Raw genomic sequence first — 18,404 nt, forward strand, 5'->3', positions numbered from 1 at the left:
AACCGAAGTGTCAAACAAAAATCACCGAATGAATGTAGTACAGGGTGTGCTTTTTCCATAAAAAATAATAAAAGGTATTTGTAAAAGAATTTTTATATTTCTAAAAAATTTATTACAGGCTGTAGGTATAATTGAAACAGCTGATTGCAACTGTCAAACACGACTATTCCACTTGTCATTTGCATAAAATAAATAACATTTATTTCAACGCTTCTATCTGTGCATCTACCGAATTAAAGGCATACAAACAATAGTGCAAATAGTTGAAAATGGGTGCAAGACGTGATGTTGCGACACTTCTTCAGCGTGTGCGGGCTTTCCTGCTGGGAGTAAGTTAAAATTTTGCTGCTCATGCACTTATCTACATCTGCAAACATTATATAATACAAACCATAATTTTCGCTTTTAGCGTGAGCACACTTTGGCACTGCGTTTCGAGGAAGGTTTAGCTGATCGCACCCAACCACCCCCAGACGTGCCTGGTGGTCCAGCACATTTAATAGCTGCCAATCTCTACTGCAAACGTGATCCCCGGCGAGAAGTGCAACCACCTATTGATCTTGTAAAGCAGCAGTTGTTGGCTGACAAGGGAAGCGATAAAACTGAAAAGTTACCAACACCTGGACCAGTTTATCACTGGGATTAAATTTTGTTAAAAACAAACTCGAGTTAAAATTTTCGTAAATTTTGTTTGCAAATATGCGTGGATATACATACATATAAAAATATTGATTTCATTAACTTTGTGTTTAAAGGACTAAATTTTGCTTACGAAAACTCATTTGCCAACCCGTTTTTGATATTAATACGACTCTCACAGTCGGTACAACATCATCGCCTAATGGTAGCAGCTCAAATAGTTGTATAATACGAACAATAAACGCTTTAATTTCAAGCATATCAATACGTTGTCCAATACAATTGCGCGGCCCAGTACTAAATGGCACAAAAGCAAAGGGATTTTCATGTACTTCACGCTCTGGTAAAAACCGATGTGGCTGCGGAAAGTATTCGGCATCATTTTGCATTTCATAAATCGCCAAGACAACGCTAGTGCCTTAAGGTATGCAATTGCCATCTGAAATGCAAATATGTAGTTATTATAGCACACAAGTTACCAAAAGCATCTACCAATGTAAAAATCTTCCATAATAGTGTCTTCTATATATGTATATACAAACAGACAGACATGGTTAAAGCGACTCGGCTATTTACGTGCATATACATATGTTCATATATTATAGGGTCCCGTTCATTTAGTATCCGGTGGTATTGCAAGTGCTGCCAAGTTGAAAAATAGAAAACTTCGTGTTGTGCTCAGTTTGCCACTTATTAATGTATTTAAAAAATTCATAAACTTTGTCTGATTTAAATTGTTTAAATATTTTTAAATATGCGCTATAATCATTTGTTTTTAGTTTTTCATTTTTTTTTTTTTTACAATTTGAAAATCTTTCTTCTCGCTAATATTTTGAAATTTCGTATTGTCTAAATGCAACGCTTCATATGCATAATGTGGCAGCACTGCACAAATGTCATTTCCGTTGTAACTGTAGCTTGGCGCAAAATAACTTTCATACATACCGCCATTTTGCTCTTGCTGGTTTTTATTGACTTCAGTTTGTCTTTTAATATACGTCGTGCTTTAATAATACGCCGGCCTTTACATCAAAATGTTGCTGAGCCAATCGTGGTGCCAGGAGTTGAAAAAGCCATTTAGGCCGGTAAGCTATTGTAACATAACGTTTGCATTTGTGATAAAACGCTTACTTCTTCAGTAACCTCACATATTCACAATTCACATGGGTTTGCGCATTGATACGCACACCCATCACACTTTCACAGATCACATCTAAGGTTGCTAATGCCACCGCGTCCTCTATATCCAATACTTGTTCGCCATCTGCAAACTTTGCCAAGTTGCGTGTTAGAATTTGTGCTTGCATCGAATATGCTAACGACACCTTCGAGTATGCTAAATTGAAATGTTGGCGTAATAACGCGCCGTCAACTCAACCACTTGGCACCATGGCTATCGAGTAATTCGTCACCTAACCAATCAGTGAGTAAACTGTACATACGATTGCGTATTTCAGTGGAGTGGCCCAATAGCGCTTGTATATAGCGCAGATCGCAACACCCAGAAGCGTGAGATGCGTCCAAAACGATTTCGTATATAACGACTAGACACAAGCAGTTCCAAAAACAAAATACAACTAAAGTAAATAGCAAAACAAACACAACACAACAACTTAGCAAACAACTAATCATCAGATTGTAACTGCTTGCCAATCCAAATACTACCAATGATGGGCAAATTTAAAGGACCCGGCTCTTGCGACCATTTCGCATTCACATTCCGTTTCCGGCAATAATCAGCAAACAAACACAGCGCTACAAGGAATAATAGTGTTAACCACAACATTGCACAGAGGGCGTTGAGTGAGTAATAAATTGCATTTCACTACATTCCTATTAAAAAGTAGTTAAGCTAATTGCTAATTTGCGATTTAAAATAATTTCCGTTTTGTAACACTTTGTAAAGTGAAATAGTTTGTTACGTGTTTAAGTAGTTATAACCTTTGATACCTTGAATCGATGTTTACCGTTTGCTATACTTAGACCAAATACCACCAGCTGCAGAATAATGCAAAAAATTACTGAAATGTAATATACAGGGTTTGTCAGGAAAGTAATAGGACTGATTTTCTTTCGACGCGACTGTACTTTTCAAATGACCTGCCGAATCGTATAATTTTCTAGTTTTTGAGGGAAATTAATATCTAAAAAAACTCAACGGTCGCTGCCGGTAATATCCATTCATTAGGAAATACCTACTTTTCTAAAAGAGGCTACAATTCGAAGCAATACGTCTATTGCTGGCTTAGTAGATGACACTGCAGTGATCCGTTAGCCTAAAACTACGTTTCATGCTGAGTTCCTCCTTCCTGTTTTCTAAAGGCCATCAAGTTTAATGTACATGGTCCTTATAAAGTATTCAACCGTATCGATAGTACTCTAAATATCACAATTTTATTGCTACATTTTCACACATCACATTGTTTAAAACTTATGCAGTAACTTCGCTTAAACATAAGCACGTGTTTTGAGTCCGACATTAACCCCACTTTTTGAACGTAACACAATTTTGATCGATGGCTGTATCGGTACACCGAAAGGCAAGAGTTCGTAGTGACGCAGGACTTGCACGATGACAGTACGCATCTCAAAAATGGCAAACCTCTGTCCGATGCAATTGCGTGGGCCCGCGCTGAAGGGTATATTACTGAAGACATTGGCGCGTTCATTATTTTCCAAATGACGTTCAGGCCAAAAACGTTCCGGCTCCGTGTAAACATCGGGGTCACGTAAGATCTGCCAGAGTAATATGAGCACATTGGTGCGCGGTGGTAGCGTTACGTCAGCTGGAAAATGTTGGCGTTAAACTCGCTCAAACTACTACTCGTATGAATAACACAAGTGAAATACTCACGCAAGACCAACTCCTCCTTTAACCAGCGTCCAATTACCGGTATGGGTGGGTAAAGGCGCAATGTTTCCTTAATTACACAATTCAAATATGTTAGATGCTGCACATCCGCATACTTGATCGGTCGGTTCGTATCAGTGCCGAAGTGGTTGCGTATCTCTTCAAAGAGTATACGTTGACAATCCGGGTGGCGTGACAGTAAATAGAGTGAGAAAGAGATGGCTGATGTGGTGGTGTCGTGTCCCTCAAACATGAACGTATTAACCTCATCGCGTATTTGCGCATCGGTTAGCGGTTGCCCATCGGTAGTGGTAGATTGGAGGAGTACATCCAGTAGTGCCATACGTGGTTTTAAGCCGATATCTATGGATATTAATACGAGGTTAAATTAAATGTGTTCGCTTATTCTTGACTATAACTATTATTAGGCAGTAACGCTCTGGCTACCGGTTTTTGTCGAAATTCCATATTACTTGCTCCAAAATTTTATTTGTTTATCACTCACCTAACATTTCGGCGCTCATTGCACTTTCCGTGCTCGCATTGTATTTGTTTTGCAACGCTGTGCGGCGTTCTTCAATAATTTGCTCGGTAAAGCGATGCATGATTCTAATGCCCTCCATTTGCTTTTCATACTGTTGTGGCCGCAGCAGCTTAAATAAGCGCGGAAAGGCTAAGATCGGACGTATAAAGCGTGTGGCAACAATATTCGTGACGCTGCGTGGTTAAAAAGAAAACAATCAATAAATTTTACATTTTTCTAAACTTTCTACATATGTATACAGGGTTTGTCTGGAAAGTAATAGGATAGGACTGATTTCGGGTGCAAGCCGAAAATGCAGCGTTTGTTAGAGCAGAGGTACGCGATTAAATTTTATGTGAAACTCGGTAAATCTGCGACAGAGACGTTTGATATGATCAAGCAGGCTTACCCCGATGTTGCTTTAGCAAGAAGTGGTGTTTTTCCATGGCACCAGGTCTTTTTGGTCGCTGATGAATAGGCAAATCCAAACTGAAAACGATGCTCATTGTCTTTTTGACATCAAGGGCATCGTTCACCACGAATTTGTTCGTCCTGGACAAACCGTCGACGGCAAGTTTTAAGTGGAAGTCCTCAAGAGACTCAAACGAAGGGTCAATCGGGTCTGACAAGACATTGCAGCCGATTGAAAGTTGCACCACGACAGCGTCCCGGCTCACACCACCTTTCTTGTGAACAGCTACCTAACCAAGGCCGGCATCTCAACGCTGCCGCCCTATAGCCCAGATGTGGCCCCCGACTTTTTTTGTTTCCTTGCCTGAAAAGGCCCATGAAAGGGATTTTTTTTAAATCGTCTTAGCCCTATTACTTTCCGGACAAACCCTGTATACTATCATAAATAAGTATTTATGCTCACTCATTCACGGCTTGCACAAAATCCGATTTGGAGTCCTGTTGCGCATGCACACATACGCCCATTGCGGTTTCTGATATTAAACAAAAACATATAATTTTAATATATCCAATGCTGTATAAGCTTACCTGCTATCACATCCAACGTCATAAGTCCCACATGTGGATATATGTCCACAGTGGTTGCGCCATCCGCGAGCGTTGACAATTTCTGCACCAAGACACGACTTTGTCGCTCGAAAACGTCCACAAACTGCTCGAGTATTTTGAAATGGAAGGTGGGCGTGATAATTTTGCGCATCATCTGCCATTTGCGATCGTAACTGAGCAGCAAACCTTCGCCCAACCAGTCGCGCAGCAGCCAATAAAGTTGATTCTTTTGTATATGCTTTTGACTGCTAAGTAGCTCTTCGACATAACGCGGGTCGGCGGTTACAACCATTAGATCGCGTAGCAGTAGCGCGCAGAAACTTTTGCCGAAGCGCGAGACGAACTCTTGAAACTTCAAATGTAAATCTTTGGTGTTTTTGTGTTGCATGAATTTCCAAAGAAATTAGAAATACAATTAAAGCGGTATTAACCAAGTGTGGGCACTTATAACACTAAGCTAATTGTACGCCATTTTATTTTTTTAATTTTCGCATGACGTCAACTTAGCAATGCAACTTAGAATACATGCTATAGTGACGTCAGTCAAGGTCAAATAATTCCGAATTCAAAGTGTACCAATTAGCATTACCGCGCGCAGCGGTACGGCGAAAATTTCTTTGGCGCGTTGTGTGTCGTGTGTCTGCATCTGAGCGTGTGCTTAAAATTTGATTTTTTACTCACTATCTGGCTGAAAGCGCGCCAACACGAGCATGCAACCCACGAACGGTATATTAGAGACGGGTGGTATGCGCTTGTAGAAGGCCTGATTACGCGTGCGCTCATGTTGGTAGTGTAAGGCGAGGCAGAAAACTGCCGCTGCCAGCAGCATCAGCTCCCAAATCATCGTGCGATTGCTTCGAAGACGCTTTGCTGAGTTCTTTATTTAAATGTTATGCTTTAACTGCGACTGTCACGTTTCGTTGTGCTTCATGGACTGCTGTCTAATGTCTTTAAATACGCATTTTAAATATTGAATTATATCAATAATGTTTTACTGCAAACTAAAATGCTAATCAGCGCTGCAATTAAAGTAAAGTAGTTATATATAAACATTATCTTTATGGCACTGCAACGCTGCTTTTTTACACCCTAAACAGGTGTATTAAGCTTGCACACATACATATACGAGAACTAGTCCTTCAGCTTTTGAGATATTTATTTGAAATTTTGCGTGCGTCTTTTTCACCCCAAGAAGCTGGTCATTTGTTGTGATCGCTGTTATCGGACCCATCCAAGTCAAGTCCTTGTATGGAAAACTTCTTTATCTTAAAATATATCTTTACGAAAATTGGCACAGATTATTGCCTAAAACAACGCTTCAATCTCCCAACATATTATTCAGATCGAACTACAATAGCATATAGCTGCCATGTAAACTGACCGATCAAAATCAAGTTAAAATATTTTATGCCATAAGAAATGCAATCTGTGTAGGGTATTATAGCTTCGGTCCAGGCGAAGTTTTCGTTTTTTCTTATTCTTGGTGGCGCTGGTGCTCGCCATAACTGCGAACAGCGCTCTTATCTGTTATTTATAAGCAACAACACGCATTACACACATTTTATACGCTATTTCTATTTATTTGAGTATGTGTTAAATTAATTTATTGCTTGTACTTGAGTTAAATATATAAAGTAAATTAAAAACTGTAATCCACAGTTGACACAGCTGCTTATGCGGTACAATTTATGAACTTTAAAAATCATTTTATGGTGTCAGCTAATCAATCGAGCATTTAAAGATGAATATAAATTGATAGCAATTTGAAGAAATATATTTTTATTGCCACTCGCGCGACCTATTTTTAGCCACACTTAATCAATTAAATATAATAATTAAAATATTCTTCACAATTTCAAAGCGGCCAACAGTGATAACGGAAGTCCACCAGCGAATGCGTGCGCTTGCTGCCATTTGACAGGAAGTACCGCTACTTTATTTCTCCGTGCCTCATTTCCTTATCTGCTATGCACTGTTCATATAAAAAATATATGTACATACATACATACTTTCGTGCTGCATTTCTGTACTTAACATTCGTTTACACTCATGAGTATTTTGTTGCAATATTAATATCGTTAAAAAATCACTGCAATGACCTCATTTACATGCATATACTTGCGCATTACAACACATATACATAAAAATGTACTTAGTCACTCAATTATTCTTTATTTTTCTAATAATAATACACACACCAACGGTTGGGCACAAATAATGCTTCATTTTAGAAAAATAAGTTCGATTGACTTATAATAAATTTACACAAAATCATTTCCAATTACTTTATCAAAGAACGCTATTCGGCCACTACTCAAATGGCGTGTTTGAAGGAGTTGAAACAAAGACCCCATTTGAGTAGTGGTGAAACGGCATCCTTTTATAGTATAAATAATTATAATTTTTAATTTTTTGAAAGCTGCCAACGCCTCTCAAACAGCGTGCAGCACTTTTGCTAGCCCGCGGCTCACTGCCATCCAGCATTGTTTTCACCCAACTACGGCGATTTTTTTGCTTCAAAATTACACATGCACATATATTTGTATATAAATGAAATACGAAATCTCATACGTACATATATACATACATACATACAAATATACATACGCATAATAATTATTATTTTTTATGTGAGGCGATGATGGTGGGTTTTAGCCACGATGTGTTTTTAATACAATTTGAATCGTTTTTGTTACCTTATAACATGATTTGAAGGTAAATCGATTGGGGTCAATTATTAAAATTAAATTACATATTAAAACTACAAACATTATTTTATTTAGAACATCACTACAATGCATTACTTTGTAAACAATGAGCACACTGGGTAATGAAACAGCTGATGTTGTGAAATTCAGTCATAAGGCAAATGTCATTAATGAATTTGAAATTACATTTCTTTCTTTTATTACACTAAATAATTGTATGCTAAATTAATCTGCTAATTTAATCACATAATTCTAATTGACGCGGAAGCACGTTTTTATAGAAATAACTAATTAACGAATTATTTTTAAACGTCCGTTGCCAGCGGTCCCTTATCGCGTACTGCAATATCAGAAAAAAATCTAAGAGCGTTCAATGTCTCTAAGAATATTGAATAGTTGTAGTTTATAGCTATAAAAACGTGCATGTATATACATATGTCTATGTACGTGACTTCATAATTATTTACATACACTTATTATTTATTAAAATTTTTTTAGTATTTTTTGTATATTGTTGAACTTATCATAAATGAGTTTGCTGTTTGCTTTCACACATTTTACCCTTGCTTAAGTGCTTTGCTGCTATGCGCGCCCTACAAACACATTATCTCGGTTATTAAGGTGAACGTGACAGTGTTTATGCTTTCTAATTTGCACACACACACACATGCATTTGCGATTAATGCCAACAACAAAACGCACAATATAAACAAACTAATGTCGGCTGTGAATCACTACACTTGCAATTACGCCAATTACATGATAGCTGCCAGTCAGAACTTTTAAAATTCAATCACTTTACAAGTATTTACGTTTATCGCGCAAGCAGAAACCGGTTAATTCATACAATAATATAATGGACGCGAAATTGCACCTTGCGCTTTATACAAATGTAAACGTTTAGTTTTTTATACGCACTTTTGTGTTGTTTTAATAATTTTCCACAAGCGAAATTTGCGGCAGTCGGACAAAGAGCAACATCACAACTAAAATGCTATAAAGATTTGCTTTTCCACTGCATTTAGTGCGAGAGTGTGAAAACTATTTGAGTACTTGCATTAGAGAGTTGACGTTTATCGCATGACATCACAGAAAGACGAAATGCTTTGAATTGGAAAAAGTAAACAAACACAGTGCTGCTCAAACTGTTGACGCGTAAATATTTGTGGTGCTGTTGCGAGAGGAAGTGATATTTGAAATACAAATTTGATTACTTTTAACGAAGTCTGCAGTTGTTTTAGTCGTGAAACATAGTTTCAATAAAAAAAGTTGTTTAGAAAAAGAAAAAGTGGCATAAATATTAGATGTAGTAAAAAGAAATCCATTATTTTCCCAATATATTCTAATTGTCGAAAATATCGATAAAATATGCTTCTATTGCTCAGGAGCTAAACGTGGCACTTTTGGCGCCATTTAAATAAGGCTGCTTATAAAAAAAACTCGTTATAAAAACCCTCAAGAGACGAATTTCCCTCTACGAATCGGAACAAAAACAATCTTTTCTTAAGCGGATGTTTAGTGGTGATGAAAAGTGGGAAACTGCGACAGCGTCAAGCGAAAAAGATCGTGGTCGAATAGCGGCGAGCTAATGCAAACAGTGTTCAAACCAGGATTGACTGTCAGGAAGGGTTTATTGTAGGTTTGGTTGGATTGACAGGGATCCATCTACTATTAGCTGGCTTCCTATCGCCAAACTCTTAATTCGGATCTGTACTGTCGAAAATTGGATCGTCAGTTTCGCGATTATAGCCGTGTTAACAGACGTGGAGTCATGTGTAGAAGATCACGCAAGCGAGTAAAGTTCTCTGATTCCTATTCACTTCGGAGTAGTCAGAAACGTTTCTTTTACATATGGCTCAAGCAGCTCACGACTTCCGGTCCGAGAACAATTAAACTCTGGGTAGCAGAGGGAGCTAAAGTGAGAAGGCGAAAAACCCCCTCCACAGTGTTGTGCGCTAGGTTCGGGACCCGCCGCATAAAAAAAAGCCCCCAATGAAAAGAAACAAAAAAAAATATTTTACTAGATCTTATATTTGTGTTCTATTACCATATAAAATCCGAAAGCACCTTAAATTCCCCCAATTTTTACACCCGCCTAAACTTAATCCACTACTTGGTTGCTCGTTGAAGCATAATTACGCGGCTTTAAGCCCACTTGACTGCCATTCTCCGAGCGTAATACTATAGTCAATGTTGGCCGCAATTCTTCGCCCAGCGGCAGCAACTCAAAGTGCCGTAATATTTTACTTAAAGTGCTCTTCATCTCTAACATGGCAAATTTCTGACCAATACAATTGCGTGGACCAGCACTGAAGGGCACATAAACGTACGTATTTCTCGATTCGCCATCTTCAAGGGATTCGTTAAGGAAACGTTCCGGTCGAAATGTATCGGGTTCGGGAAAATATTTCGGATCACGCTGCATAATATAAATGCCGATGGTGACATTAGTGCCGGCGGGTATCGGTTTGCCACCTGCGTAATAAATAAAAGTCTATGTAATTAGTTTCAATTTGGTGCGTGTGTGCTTACGTATAACCACGTCCTCCTCGAAGTTGCGTCCAATTAGCGGCACCGTTGGATATAAGCGCAGGGACTCCTTGATTACACACTCCATGTACTTCAGTTCACCGAGGTCGCGTTGTGTCACTGGGCGATCTTTGTCCGCGCCAAGCACTTTACGTATTTCCTCAAATAATTTGGCCTGTACCAGCGGATGCCTAGAGATCAAATGCAGACAGAATGTGAGCGCACTAGAGGTGGTGTCGTGCCCCTCGAACATGAATGTGTCCACCTCTTCGCGTATATCTTCATTACTCAGCGGTTTGCCGTCAATGCTAGACTGCAGCAACACATCCAGCAGCGCCATACGTCGTTTCAAGCCCACTTCGGTGTCGGTGGCGTTTGGCGCGGTTTCGTTAATGCCGAGCTCTTGCTCCAGCACCGCGCGACGTTCGACAATGATGCGATCTGTGAAATCGTGCATCAGCTTAATGTTGGCGTAGAATAATTTGGCTTCTTTGCGTGAGAGCAATCGGAAAAGCCAATCAATACGCTGCCAAGCGTTTGTGAAGCGCCTGGCGAACATGTACGTAACGCTGTGTGTTATATAAATTTGCTATAGTTATCGGAAAATTCAAAATTTGCATGACCGACAGCTAATTACCTTATAACAGCCGATACGTAGGGAAATTCAGGATTCGTTTGCGCATTTACCTTAGTACCCATTGCCGTCTCTATGCACAAAAACAAATATAAAGCACTTGAAAATTAATAATTGTTCAATTATTTGTTTAACTACAGGCGCTTAAGGCCACCAATTACCTGCAATTATATCCAATGTCATCAAACATAATAGCGGTGCTATATTCAGTACCGTTTTTCCATCAGCATATTGTGCCATTTTTTTCACCAGCACTGTACTCTGTTGATCGAATATTTCCACAAATTGCTCGAGTATTTTAAAGTGAAATGTTGGTGTTATGATCTTACGACGCGCATGCCATTTACGGCCGTTGCTTACGAGCAAACCGGTGCCGAGCCATGGATGTAGTAGATCATAGAAGTTATTCTTTTTAATATATTTCGAACTGCTGAGTAATACCTCAACGTCGGCAGGATCTGAGAATAATACCGCCAATTGATTCAGCAACCATACGCGATAGCATGTTCCATATTTCTGGCGATTTTGCAAAATGAAATCTATAATGTCTGAAAAAAATAGAAGAAGCTGAATAAAAAATGATTTAACGGTTTTATATATAAACTAGAAAAAACGTTAACTTCAGCTGACGTTCAAATTCAAACTTTCAACTGGAGATAACTCTTTAAGGAAAAGCAAATAAAACAGTATTATTTGGAAACCGCAAACGCAATGTAACACTTGTTACACAAAGCGGCCGCCAGATTTGCATAACTGATAAGGCAATTTGCAGACTTAAATTTCACGCTGATAACTCCGCTGAAGCACACAAAGATTAAGTGCCACTCACCTGCTTGGCTTATACCACGATACATGAGCACATTACCCAACACTGGCAACGGCTTGGGTCCTGGCATATAATGTATCATATCATTGCGACGTTTCTTCAATAAATAATCGCCGAGTACGAGCAGAGCGAACATTACCAGCAACAATTCGATGAGCATTGTGTTTTTTTATGATTTTTATGAAACAAAACGGTCTCAGGTTTGCAATAATTTTGTTGTCTTTTAACGTAATATTCGTTCGAAATACTGCGTATATATGTAAGCACTATTTCAACCAGTTCTAATTTTAAGTCGGATACAACTGTTTCAAATCCGCAACTCAACCGATTCGTTCGAAAATATGCGCTCAACTAAATAAAAGTTCCCCCAGTGCGCCCATTTCCGACTGTAAACTCAATCAGGTATGCATATACATATGTACATATGTACATGGTGCATATAAATAAACACGTTTACAAATAATGGGACTCGGTTTATTTTTGCTCTGATTACACTAGTCAACATTGGAGAAAATCAGCTGGACGAAAGGCGACAAACTTGTAGCTTCATTGGAGCTCACAGGCAGCGTACTGCCTTGAGCTGTGTGACCAAGTGAATGCTATTGATAATGTCAGGAAGCACAAGTCGATGGAAGTAGGTCGTGTAAAAATTTCTAGTCGATCGGTGCAGCCGTTTCAGTAAAATTTTCTTCCTGACTCTGGTAACTTTATTTTGAGAAAAACGCTTTTGAACTTTTGGGAGCCGATTACACTATGTTAGACATGTTTTATAAATATCTCTCACATCTTCGAAACTGTTTGCCGTATCAACTTATGTAAATTTTCGGAAAATATTCTCAAATGTACATATGTACATTCGATATACAGGTACAGAGACCACTCTTGGACAGTTTGAAAAGCCATTAAGCTGCGATTTCAATAAAAGGCGCAAATTTGTTGAATAGTGTTTTTATTTGTACTCACTTTAAGATAAGGTTTTATTCGAATATGCAGGTGAGAGTGCACATCTGAGATTCTTGTGCTCTTAACATGTTTTGGAGAAGCAAATTAGATCTGATACAAACATACAGACATATTTACAAGAACAAACAAATGTGAATAAAGAGAGGAAACTTTTACATCATTAGAGCAAGGAGCGAAAAAATTACAGTTAGAGCAGTAGAACTAAACCATTTAGCAACTTTCATACATATGCACATACATATACATATAAATATAATAAACAAATTTTATTTGTTTATAAGGCTAACATTGACCGATGACATAGCATCATTGGTCTAATTGCGCGACTACCTCTACTGACAAAATTTGAGATGTGTCGCAGTCTGCGGCGAACAGCCAAAACTGCTTATATCGTCAGTAAATTTTAAAATAATTTTTTTTTTGTAATATTTGTTGCTCTATTTGATTAAAATGTAATTTTTATTGCATTTAACCGCTAAAATTTTATTATTGTATTTTTATTTAATTAATTTTTTTATTATTTAGAATTTTTCAATTAAAATTTATTTCTCAAAATATGTAGGTATTGATAATTTATAATTATTTCGACATTTTTAAATACCATCCTTATGGTTTTTTCTATAGCATTAATTATCATCATAAACTAATATTTATTATTATTAATTTATTAATATTTTAATACTAAATAACAAAATAAATTAAATTTCTATTAAATAATTTAATTGAACGCTCAAGCATTCATGTTATTTATATTCAAGCAGCTAAATGGTGGCAGTCATCAATCATTCGTTCAATCTCCTTGTTTTCTGGCAACACTGCACTACCAACTGTCAACGAGTTTACCCAAAACTTCAGTCAATATATTCATCTTGCTTTCGCCCATTCGCTTTCAAGCGTACGGAAATTTTTCGAGCAACATTTTCGCAGTTGACTGCGTCAGTTCCACTTTGACGGCTGTGAGAAAAATTTCGTACATTTAACGCGCGAAATTTTCTCTATTTTAGTGAAACAGCAACCTAGAAAACTGGTAGAAAAGTGTAAAAAAAAGCTCAATAAATACATAGAATAGTGTCTAGAGCTGTAAAACGGTAGTGCGTGCACAAAGTTGCTAAATAAAAACTTATAAAAGTACACTGAAGTTTGTGGTGTAAAAGAAGTGTTCTTTACGTGCTGCGACCGTGTGTAAAAGTAAATATTCTGATATTACTTTAAAGATTTCTAGTGTGTATAAGATTGTGGTTTATATATTCTTAATTGTAGTAAAACTTTTTGTTATATTAAATAATCTTCAATATGTATCGTCTAGCACATCATTTGTTAAATTAATTAACTTGCTAAAGTTTTTTTGTGCCAAAATAAAATGGCGCTGATTGTATGGTGTGGTATAGTCGCATGGCGGCCGAAATGTATGCGGCGAACGCGAGCAGCAACTGCGCTACTGTGTCAGGGACCGGGTTGTCATAGTTTTTAATACGTACTATATAATTTGCAATTCCATCTGTGTATTTTTTTAAAGTGTTGTTTTTATAGCAGAATAATAAATACATTCGATGTTTATTAGCAGCAATTTAAATTTTTTATTTCTATACGAGGCTTTAGTATAGCTGCGCTGCCTCGTATGTGCTGCTAACGCATATTTCTGCAGTCAAGCATCGTGGCAGCGAAGCTAATCCAACGAGTTAAAAGAGCGAAAAGTAGTTCGTTTATTGAATTTTGAATGGAGAAGTTCTTTGCGCTTTCAAAAATATGCACCTTGGCATTGCTAGTCTGTGTGTGTACAAAATATATAATAATATTTATAAATTAATTAGCCAAAAATGCGTTTGTGCAACTATAAATAGAGAGTTTGCTAAACCTAGAGAGTGGGCGTAGAAAGTGCTCTAGTAGTATAATAGACAGAACTTGCAAAAATTTACGATAACAAGTTGAATGACCCTCCATTTTGCAAGTGTCATTTTGTTATCAGTATTAGAAAAAAGATATACTAAATATGATTTTTATTGTAATTTAGTTTGCAAATAAATTAATTTTCCGTAATCATGCCACAACGTTAAATTACATCTGAATATTTTCATACATATGTATGTATGTATATATAATATATTTTATTATTCACTTTAAGACATCTGAAACATATTGCGCCGTTTTTGAATTGCTCATACTTACTTTTGTGTTTTTTTTTCAGTTTTGTTTTGAAGACTTAATTTTGCTGGATTTGATTAGCAGCGCTGAAACAGTTTTTTAATAACTAATGTTTGGGAATATGAATAATGGTGGCCATGCGCCATACGGATTCAATGGTTATAGACCGAGGTATTTATGAACATATTATTTATTATTTAACTTATTTACATATAAAATTTACGAAATTAGTAACTCCACAATAATGTAAAAAAATATTAATATCATTACATGTAATAGGATACCAAATTTGTTATGTAATGCACCTTTGAAGTCTCATTTTCTAATTGCAAAGGTTTAATTTTAAATAGTCTCGGAAAAAAGTATTGAAAAGTTTTCACAGAGGCTACTGTGTAATTCTACGTGCATACGTATGTACATAACACTCCTTAAAAATCAACTTGCATTCTTTTGCAGCAGTCAACAGCAAAAGACACTCGAAAAGATAATCGATGCAAAAAATTTAATTTTACTTATATTATGTTGTAAACAGACACAAGTATGCACTTATTTCCTTTTTTACAATACCACCCTTGCGTCTTATTTTTTATAAACAGCCACGTGCACTTCCTGCCAACGGTTCGTCCGCTGCATTTCTATGCTGCATTGTTGTTTTTATACATTTATGGTCTTTTTGTTTTGTTGGCACTTGAGTTTATTATTTTCTTATAGTATATATTCATATCTATTCTTATGTATTGATTTTTTGTGTAGTTATGCACATAAATTGCTATTGAAATTTTGCCAAAGTAACTGCTGTGGAATGAACACAGATTTTTTCCAATATGCATATAGAGGTTTTATTTTGGTTCACTCGGTTAAGTATAAAAATTTAATATGGTTGGGTATACAATTATGCAGTAAATGCCTCTGTTTGATACTGGAGATTCATTATATTAATTTAATTTTTCTTTTAATTAATTTGAATTTTTTTAATTACATATAAAATAATAAAAAAACGTAACTTTAGTAAAATTCCTTGACATAAATCTGCCTTAAAAATTGGTTGACCATTTGGCTGCTATGCTTGGTTTGTGGTTTTCTTGTACTCTGTCCAATGTTGTTTAACTTGCCTCTAGCCGCCCAATCGTCGGTGTCATTGCCAAACAATTCACAACTAATTTTACTTATTCTTCTGCTTTACTAAAATTTTTAGTTTAATTTTATTTTTATACGATTTTTTTGTGCCTTCGTGCGCTTTCCAGCCAAAAAGTATGCTAAGATATGCTTGCTTATACATAAGATCTTACGAATATACGTGAAATGCCACATAACTGCCTGGTAGCGTTAGTTACTGTGTTACTGTGGTTTTTGGTACGCCATTCCCGTTGTACATATGTATGTACATGTAGTAGATTTTTTTAGAGTGCAACTAGCATTTCAGTTGCTTTTGCTGTTCGTTCTCTACTTTCTGTGCCACTGTCGTCTTTTTCGTCCATTGGTCCACTTTTCTAAATATTATATATTGTTGCTTTTATGTTTATTCCTTGTGCGTCCCACTGTTGTCTATTATCCACCTCAACTGGCATTTGGCATGTTTTGACCGCATTTCCCTTGATTTCCATAACTGCTCACATAGTTGTATACCATGTTATTTGGTAGATAAAATTCTTAGCATTCATGTCAACTTCCGGTTGTGCTATTTTCACAAATGTCATTCGTAGGTTTTGTTCGAGCAAATTCAAATTTTCTAATTTAAAATGTGCTTTATCATAATTTTAGTTTAAATATAATTTATTATTAATGTTCGCCTAAAAGCTGCCTTTAGTTTTACTCAAATCTTTTGTTTCCAACATCGCTGTTTGGCGTTGGCAACATATAATGTGTGTATATACTATCGAAAATCGATATCACACACGTGTTTTTGCTAAGTCGTGTTTTTGTTTACGTACATACATATGTATGCAAAAGTATCGCGTTTACCATTGCAAAATTTAGATAAAATAGAAGCATTTACTTATGAAATAATATATAAAAAAAAAATTGAATTTCAGTTGATGAGTCACTTTACATCATTAAACTTATTTAGTTACATTTTCTTTGTCTCCCCTCATCTCTCTTGATCTAATTTTTGTGCTTTGTTCATTGAAGAATTTCTCTGCCTTTATGCAAAGGCACTTTTTATTTTTTTATTAACCATTATATTTGTTAGCGGTAATTCAACCCCATAGTCAGTGTAGGTGTTTTGACCTTTCAAGACATAGATTTGTTCTTGTTTTTTGTTTTTTTGCTTTCTTGTCTTTTGTTGACAGTGTTTTTTGTAGATATACGCTACCAAGGTAAATCAATTAGCATTGACAGTGAGCTGGTTTCTACAGAAGCCAACCCAGATGATAAGAAATAAAAGCGTTTCAAATTAGTAAGAAATTTAATATTAGGTTTATGGACAAAGTCAGAAAAATCTATTTGGAATAATAATATTTTTTTTAGTAGTTTTAAATAGTGTGCAAGGCTTCTATGAGTATTGAGTACTTGTTACAAAAAATAATGAAAGAAAAACTAAAAATAGTGAAATTGATTAATTAAACTAATATCTACACAAAGTTCATTCTCACTTTTACTATATTAAAAAGAAATTAAAAAATATATATCAACACGCGCATAATAGTGTGTTAAATTTAGCACTAATTTGCTTGTAAAAATAAATATACAGTCAGCGTGTAAATAATGCAAGCAACAATAAAAAAGTTATATAAATTGTGTCCCAAAAAGCCATAAAACTCAACAAGTAAATAAAAATTGCGAAATTCATAATTCAACAAGGACAGCAATTATAAAATAACTGCGTAGGGTATCCGACGAAGCCATATTTGCTACTGTGAAACAAACAAAGAATATAATTTTTTTGGATAAAATTGCAAACGTGTGCAGCAGCAGGAGGCACTAAGGAAAACCGCAACTACTATGTACCGGTAATTGTTACACAAATACATACCTATATTTTCAGCAACTAATTCATGTCATATACATATACACATTTTTCACACGCTTTTTCTATAAATAGCCAAACGTGTGTGCATATAGTACATACATTTAACTAGGTAATTCGCTAGTTTTTCAACATTGTTTCATTGCAAATTTATTCGTTAAAAGGCCAAATACTTCTGAAATGTACATTTAAGCACATAAGCACATTTCTCTCATTCCGACTTTCAGCAAATTTTTATTATTAACAAAAATTTCATACTTTTCATTAGTAGAATATTTGCATTTGATTTTATTTTCAAAAATGGATTCACGCACTTTACTTAAACAAAAGCCAATGCGAGTGCCATAGAAAGCAGAAATGTAATTGAAGAATAATAACGCGTTTATATGTACATAATTGCTGTTGCATATGACTACCAATCACAAAAAATCGCATGCAATTTATTTACTTATACATATGCGTTTTTTAATATTTAAACGTTATTTATATTTTATATTTTTTTATTTCATTGAATGTATTTTTCTTTGTTTTATATTTTTATATATGTACATTTTTTTAGTTTTAACATTTTTTTAGTTTTAACATTTTTATATATATTATT

At 35.9% G+C, this 18,404-nt stretch overlaps 4 protein-coding genes and 1 pseudogene across 17 annotated transcripts in view; 2 read left to right on the forward strand and 3 right to left on the reverse strand.

Moving 5' to 3' along the window:
- Positions 1-120: 120 nt before the first annotated feature.
- On the forward strand, positions 121-781 carry LOC105232009 (NADH dehydrogenase [ubiquinone] 1 alpha subcomplex subunit 7). The gene is made up of 2 exons (XM_011213559.4): positions 121-329; positions 410-781. Exons 1-2 carry the CDS (start codon positions 270-272, stop codon positions 644-646), a joined length of 297 nt encoding a protein of 98 aa, XP_011211861.1. The 5' UTR covers positions 121-269; the 3' UTR covers positions 647-781.
- Positions 750-2,425, reverse strand: LOC115066570 (cytochrome P450 4e5, mitochondrial-like; annotated as a pseudogene).
- LOC105232012 (sex-lethal homolog) overlaps positions 2,424-18,404 on the forward strand; it is a 68,869-nt gene continuing 52,888 nt past the window's right edge. The window contains exons 1-2 of one of the 7 annotated variants that reach the window (XM_049454989.1): positions 2,424-2,442; positions 14,879-15,006. In XM_049454989.1, coding sequence (XP_049310946.1) covers positions 14,945-15,006 — 62 coding nt within the window. In that variant the 5' untranslated portion in view covers positions 2,424-2,442; positions 14,879-14,944. Of the gene's footprint in view, positions 2,443-13,542; positions 13,882-14,878; positions 15,007-17,120; positions 17,787-18,404 lie in introns of those variants that run through there. The other 6 variants (XM_029552810.2, XM_011213562.4, XM_029552811.2 and 3 more) reach the window with 6 other exon arrangements.
- Positions 3,008-8,783, reverse strand: LOC105232220 (cytochrome P450 4ae1). 8 transcript variants are annotated; one of them, XM_049454987.1, is made up of 7 exons: positions 8,660-8,783; positions 5,715-5,981; positions 5,013-5,399; positions 4,888-4,957; positions 3,996-4,207; positions 3,494-3,853; positions 3,008-3,425 (listed from the first exon to the last, which is right to left on the reverse strand). In XM_049454987.1, the coding sequence occupies exons 2-7, from the start codon at positions 5,875-5,877 to the stop codon at positions 3,088-3,090; spliced, it is 1,530 nt and encodes a 509-aa protein (XP_049310944.1). In that variant the 5' UTR covers positions 5,878-5,981; positions 8,660-8,783; the 3' UTR covers positions 3,008-3,087. The 8 variants fall into 8 exon arrangements, with proteins under 8 accessions (XP_049310944.1, XP_049310937.1, XP_049310940.1 ...); XM_049454980.1 differs by having other exon boundaries at positions 5,715-6,052; positions 8,544-8,760; XM_049454983.1 differs by lacking the exon at positions 8,660-8,783 and adding an exon at positions 8,303-8,529 and having other exon boundaries at positions 5,715-6,052.
- On the reverse strand, positions 9,755-12,083 carry LOC105232008 (cytochrome P450 4d2). The gene is made up of 5 exons (XM_011213558.4): positions 11,734-12,083; positions 11,066-11,452; positions 10,908-10,977; positions 10,274-10,839; positions 9,755-10,216 (listed from the first exon to the last, which is right to left on the reverse strand). The coding sequence occupies exons 1-5, from the start codon at positions 11,888-11,890 to the stop codon at positions 9,843-9,845; spliced, it is 1,554 nt and encodes a 517-aa protein (XP_011211860.2). The 5' UTR covers positions 11,891-12,083; the 3' UTR covers positions 9,755-9,842.

The sequence above is a fragment of the Bactrocera dorsalis genome, chromosome 4 (assembly GCF_023373825.1).
Source record: "Bactrocera dorsalis isolate Fly_Bdor chromosome 4, ASM2337382v1, whole genome shotgun sequence".
NCBI classification, from domain to species: Eukaryota; Metazoa; Arthropoda; class Insecta; order Diptera; family Tephritidae; genus Bactrocera; species Bactrocera dorsalis.

Excerpts from the sequence above, each read along its gene's own strand:
- LOC105232009 (XM_011213559.4), top strand. The coding sequence starts at position 270 with ATGGGTGCAAGACGTGATGTTGCGACACTTCTTCAGCGTGTGCGGGCT. Across the intron at positions 330-409 it reads TGCGGGCTTTCCTGCTGGGA|CGTGAGCACACTTTGGCACT; the intron begins GTAAGTTAAAAT and ends TTTCGCTTTTAG.
- LOC105232008 (XM_011213558.4), bottom strand. The coding sequence starts at position 11,890 with ATGCTCATCGAATTGTTGCTGGTAATGTTCGCTCTGCTCGTACTCGGC. Across the intron at positions 11,453-11,733 it reads TCGTGGTATAAGCCAAGCAG|ACATTATAGATTTCATTTTG; the intron begins GTGAGTGGCACT and ends TATTTTTTTCAG. Across the intron at positions 10,978-11,065 it reads GACATTGGATATAATTGCAG|AGACGGCAATGGGTACTAAG; the intron begins GTAATTGGTGGC and ends TTTTGTGCATAG.
- LOC105232220 (XM_049454987.1), bottom strand. The coding sequence starts at position 5,877 with ATGATTTGGGAGCTGATGCTGCTGGCAGCGGCAGTTTTCTGCCTCGCC. Across the intron at positions 5,400-5,714 it reads GGCGCGCTTTCAGCCAGATA|ATTTACATTTGAAGTTTCAA; the intron begins GTGAGTAAAAAA and ends AAAACACCAAAG. Across the intron at positions 3,854-3,995 it reads AATGAGCGCCGAAATGTTAG|ATATCGGCTTAAAACCACGT; the intron begins GTGAGTGATAAA and ends TAATATCCATAG.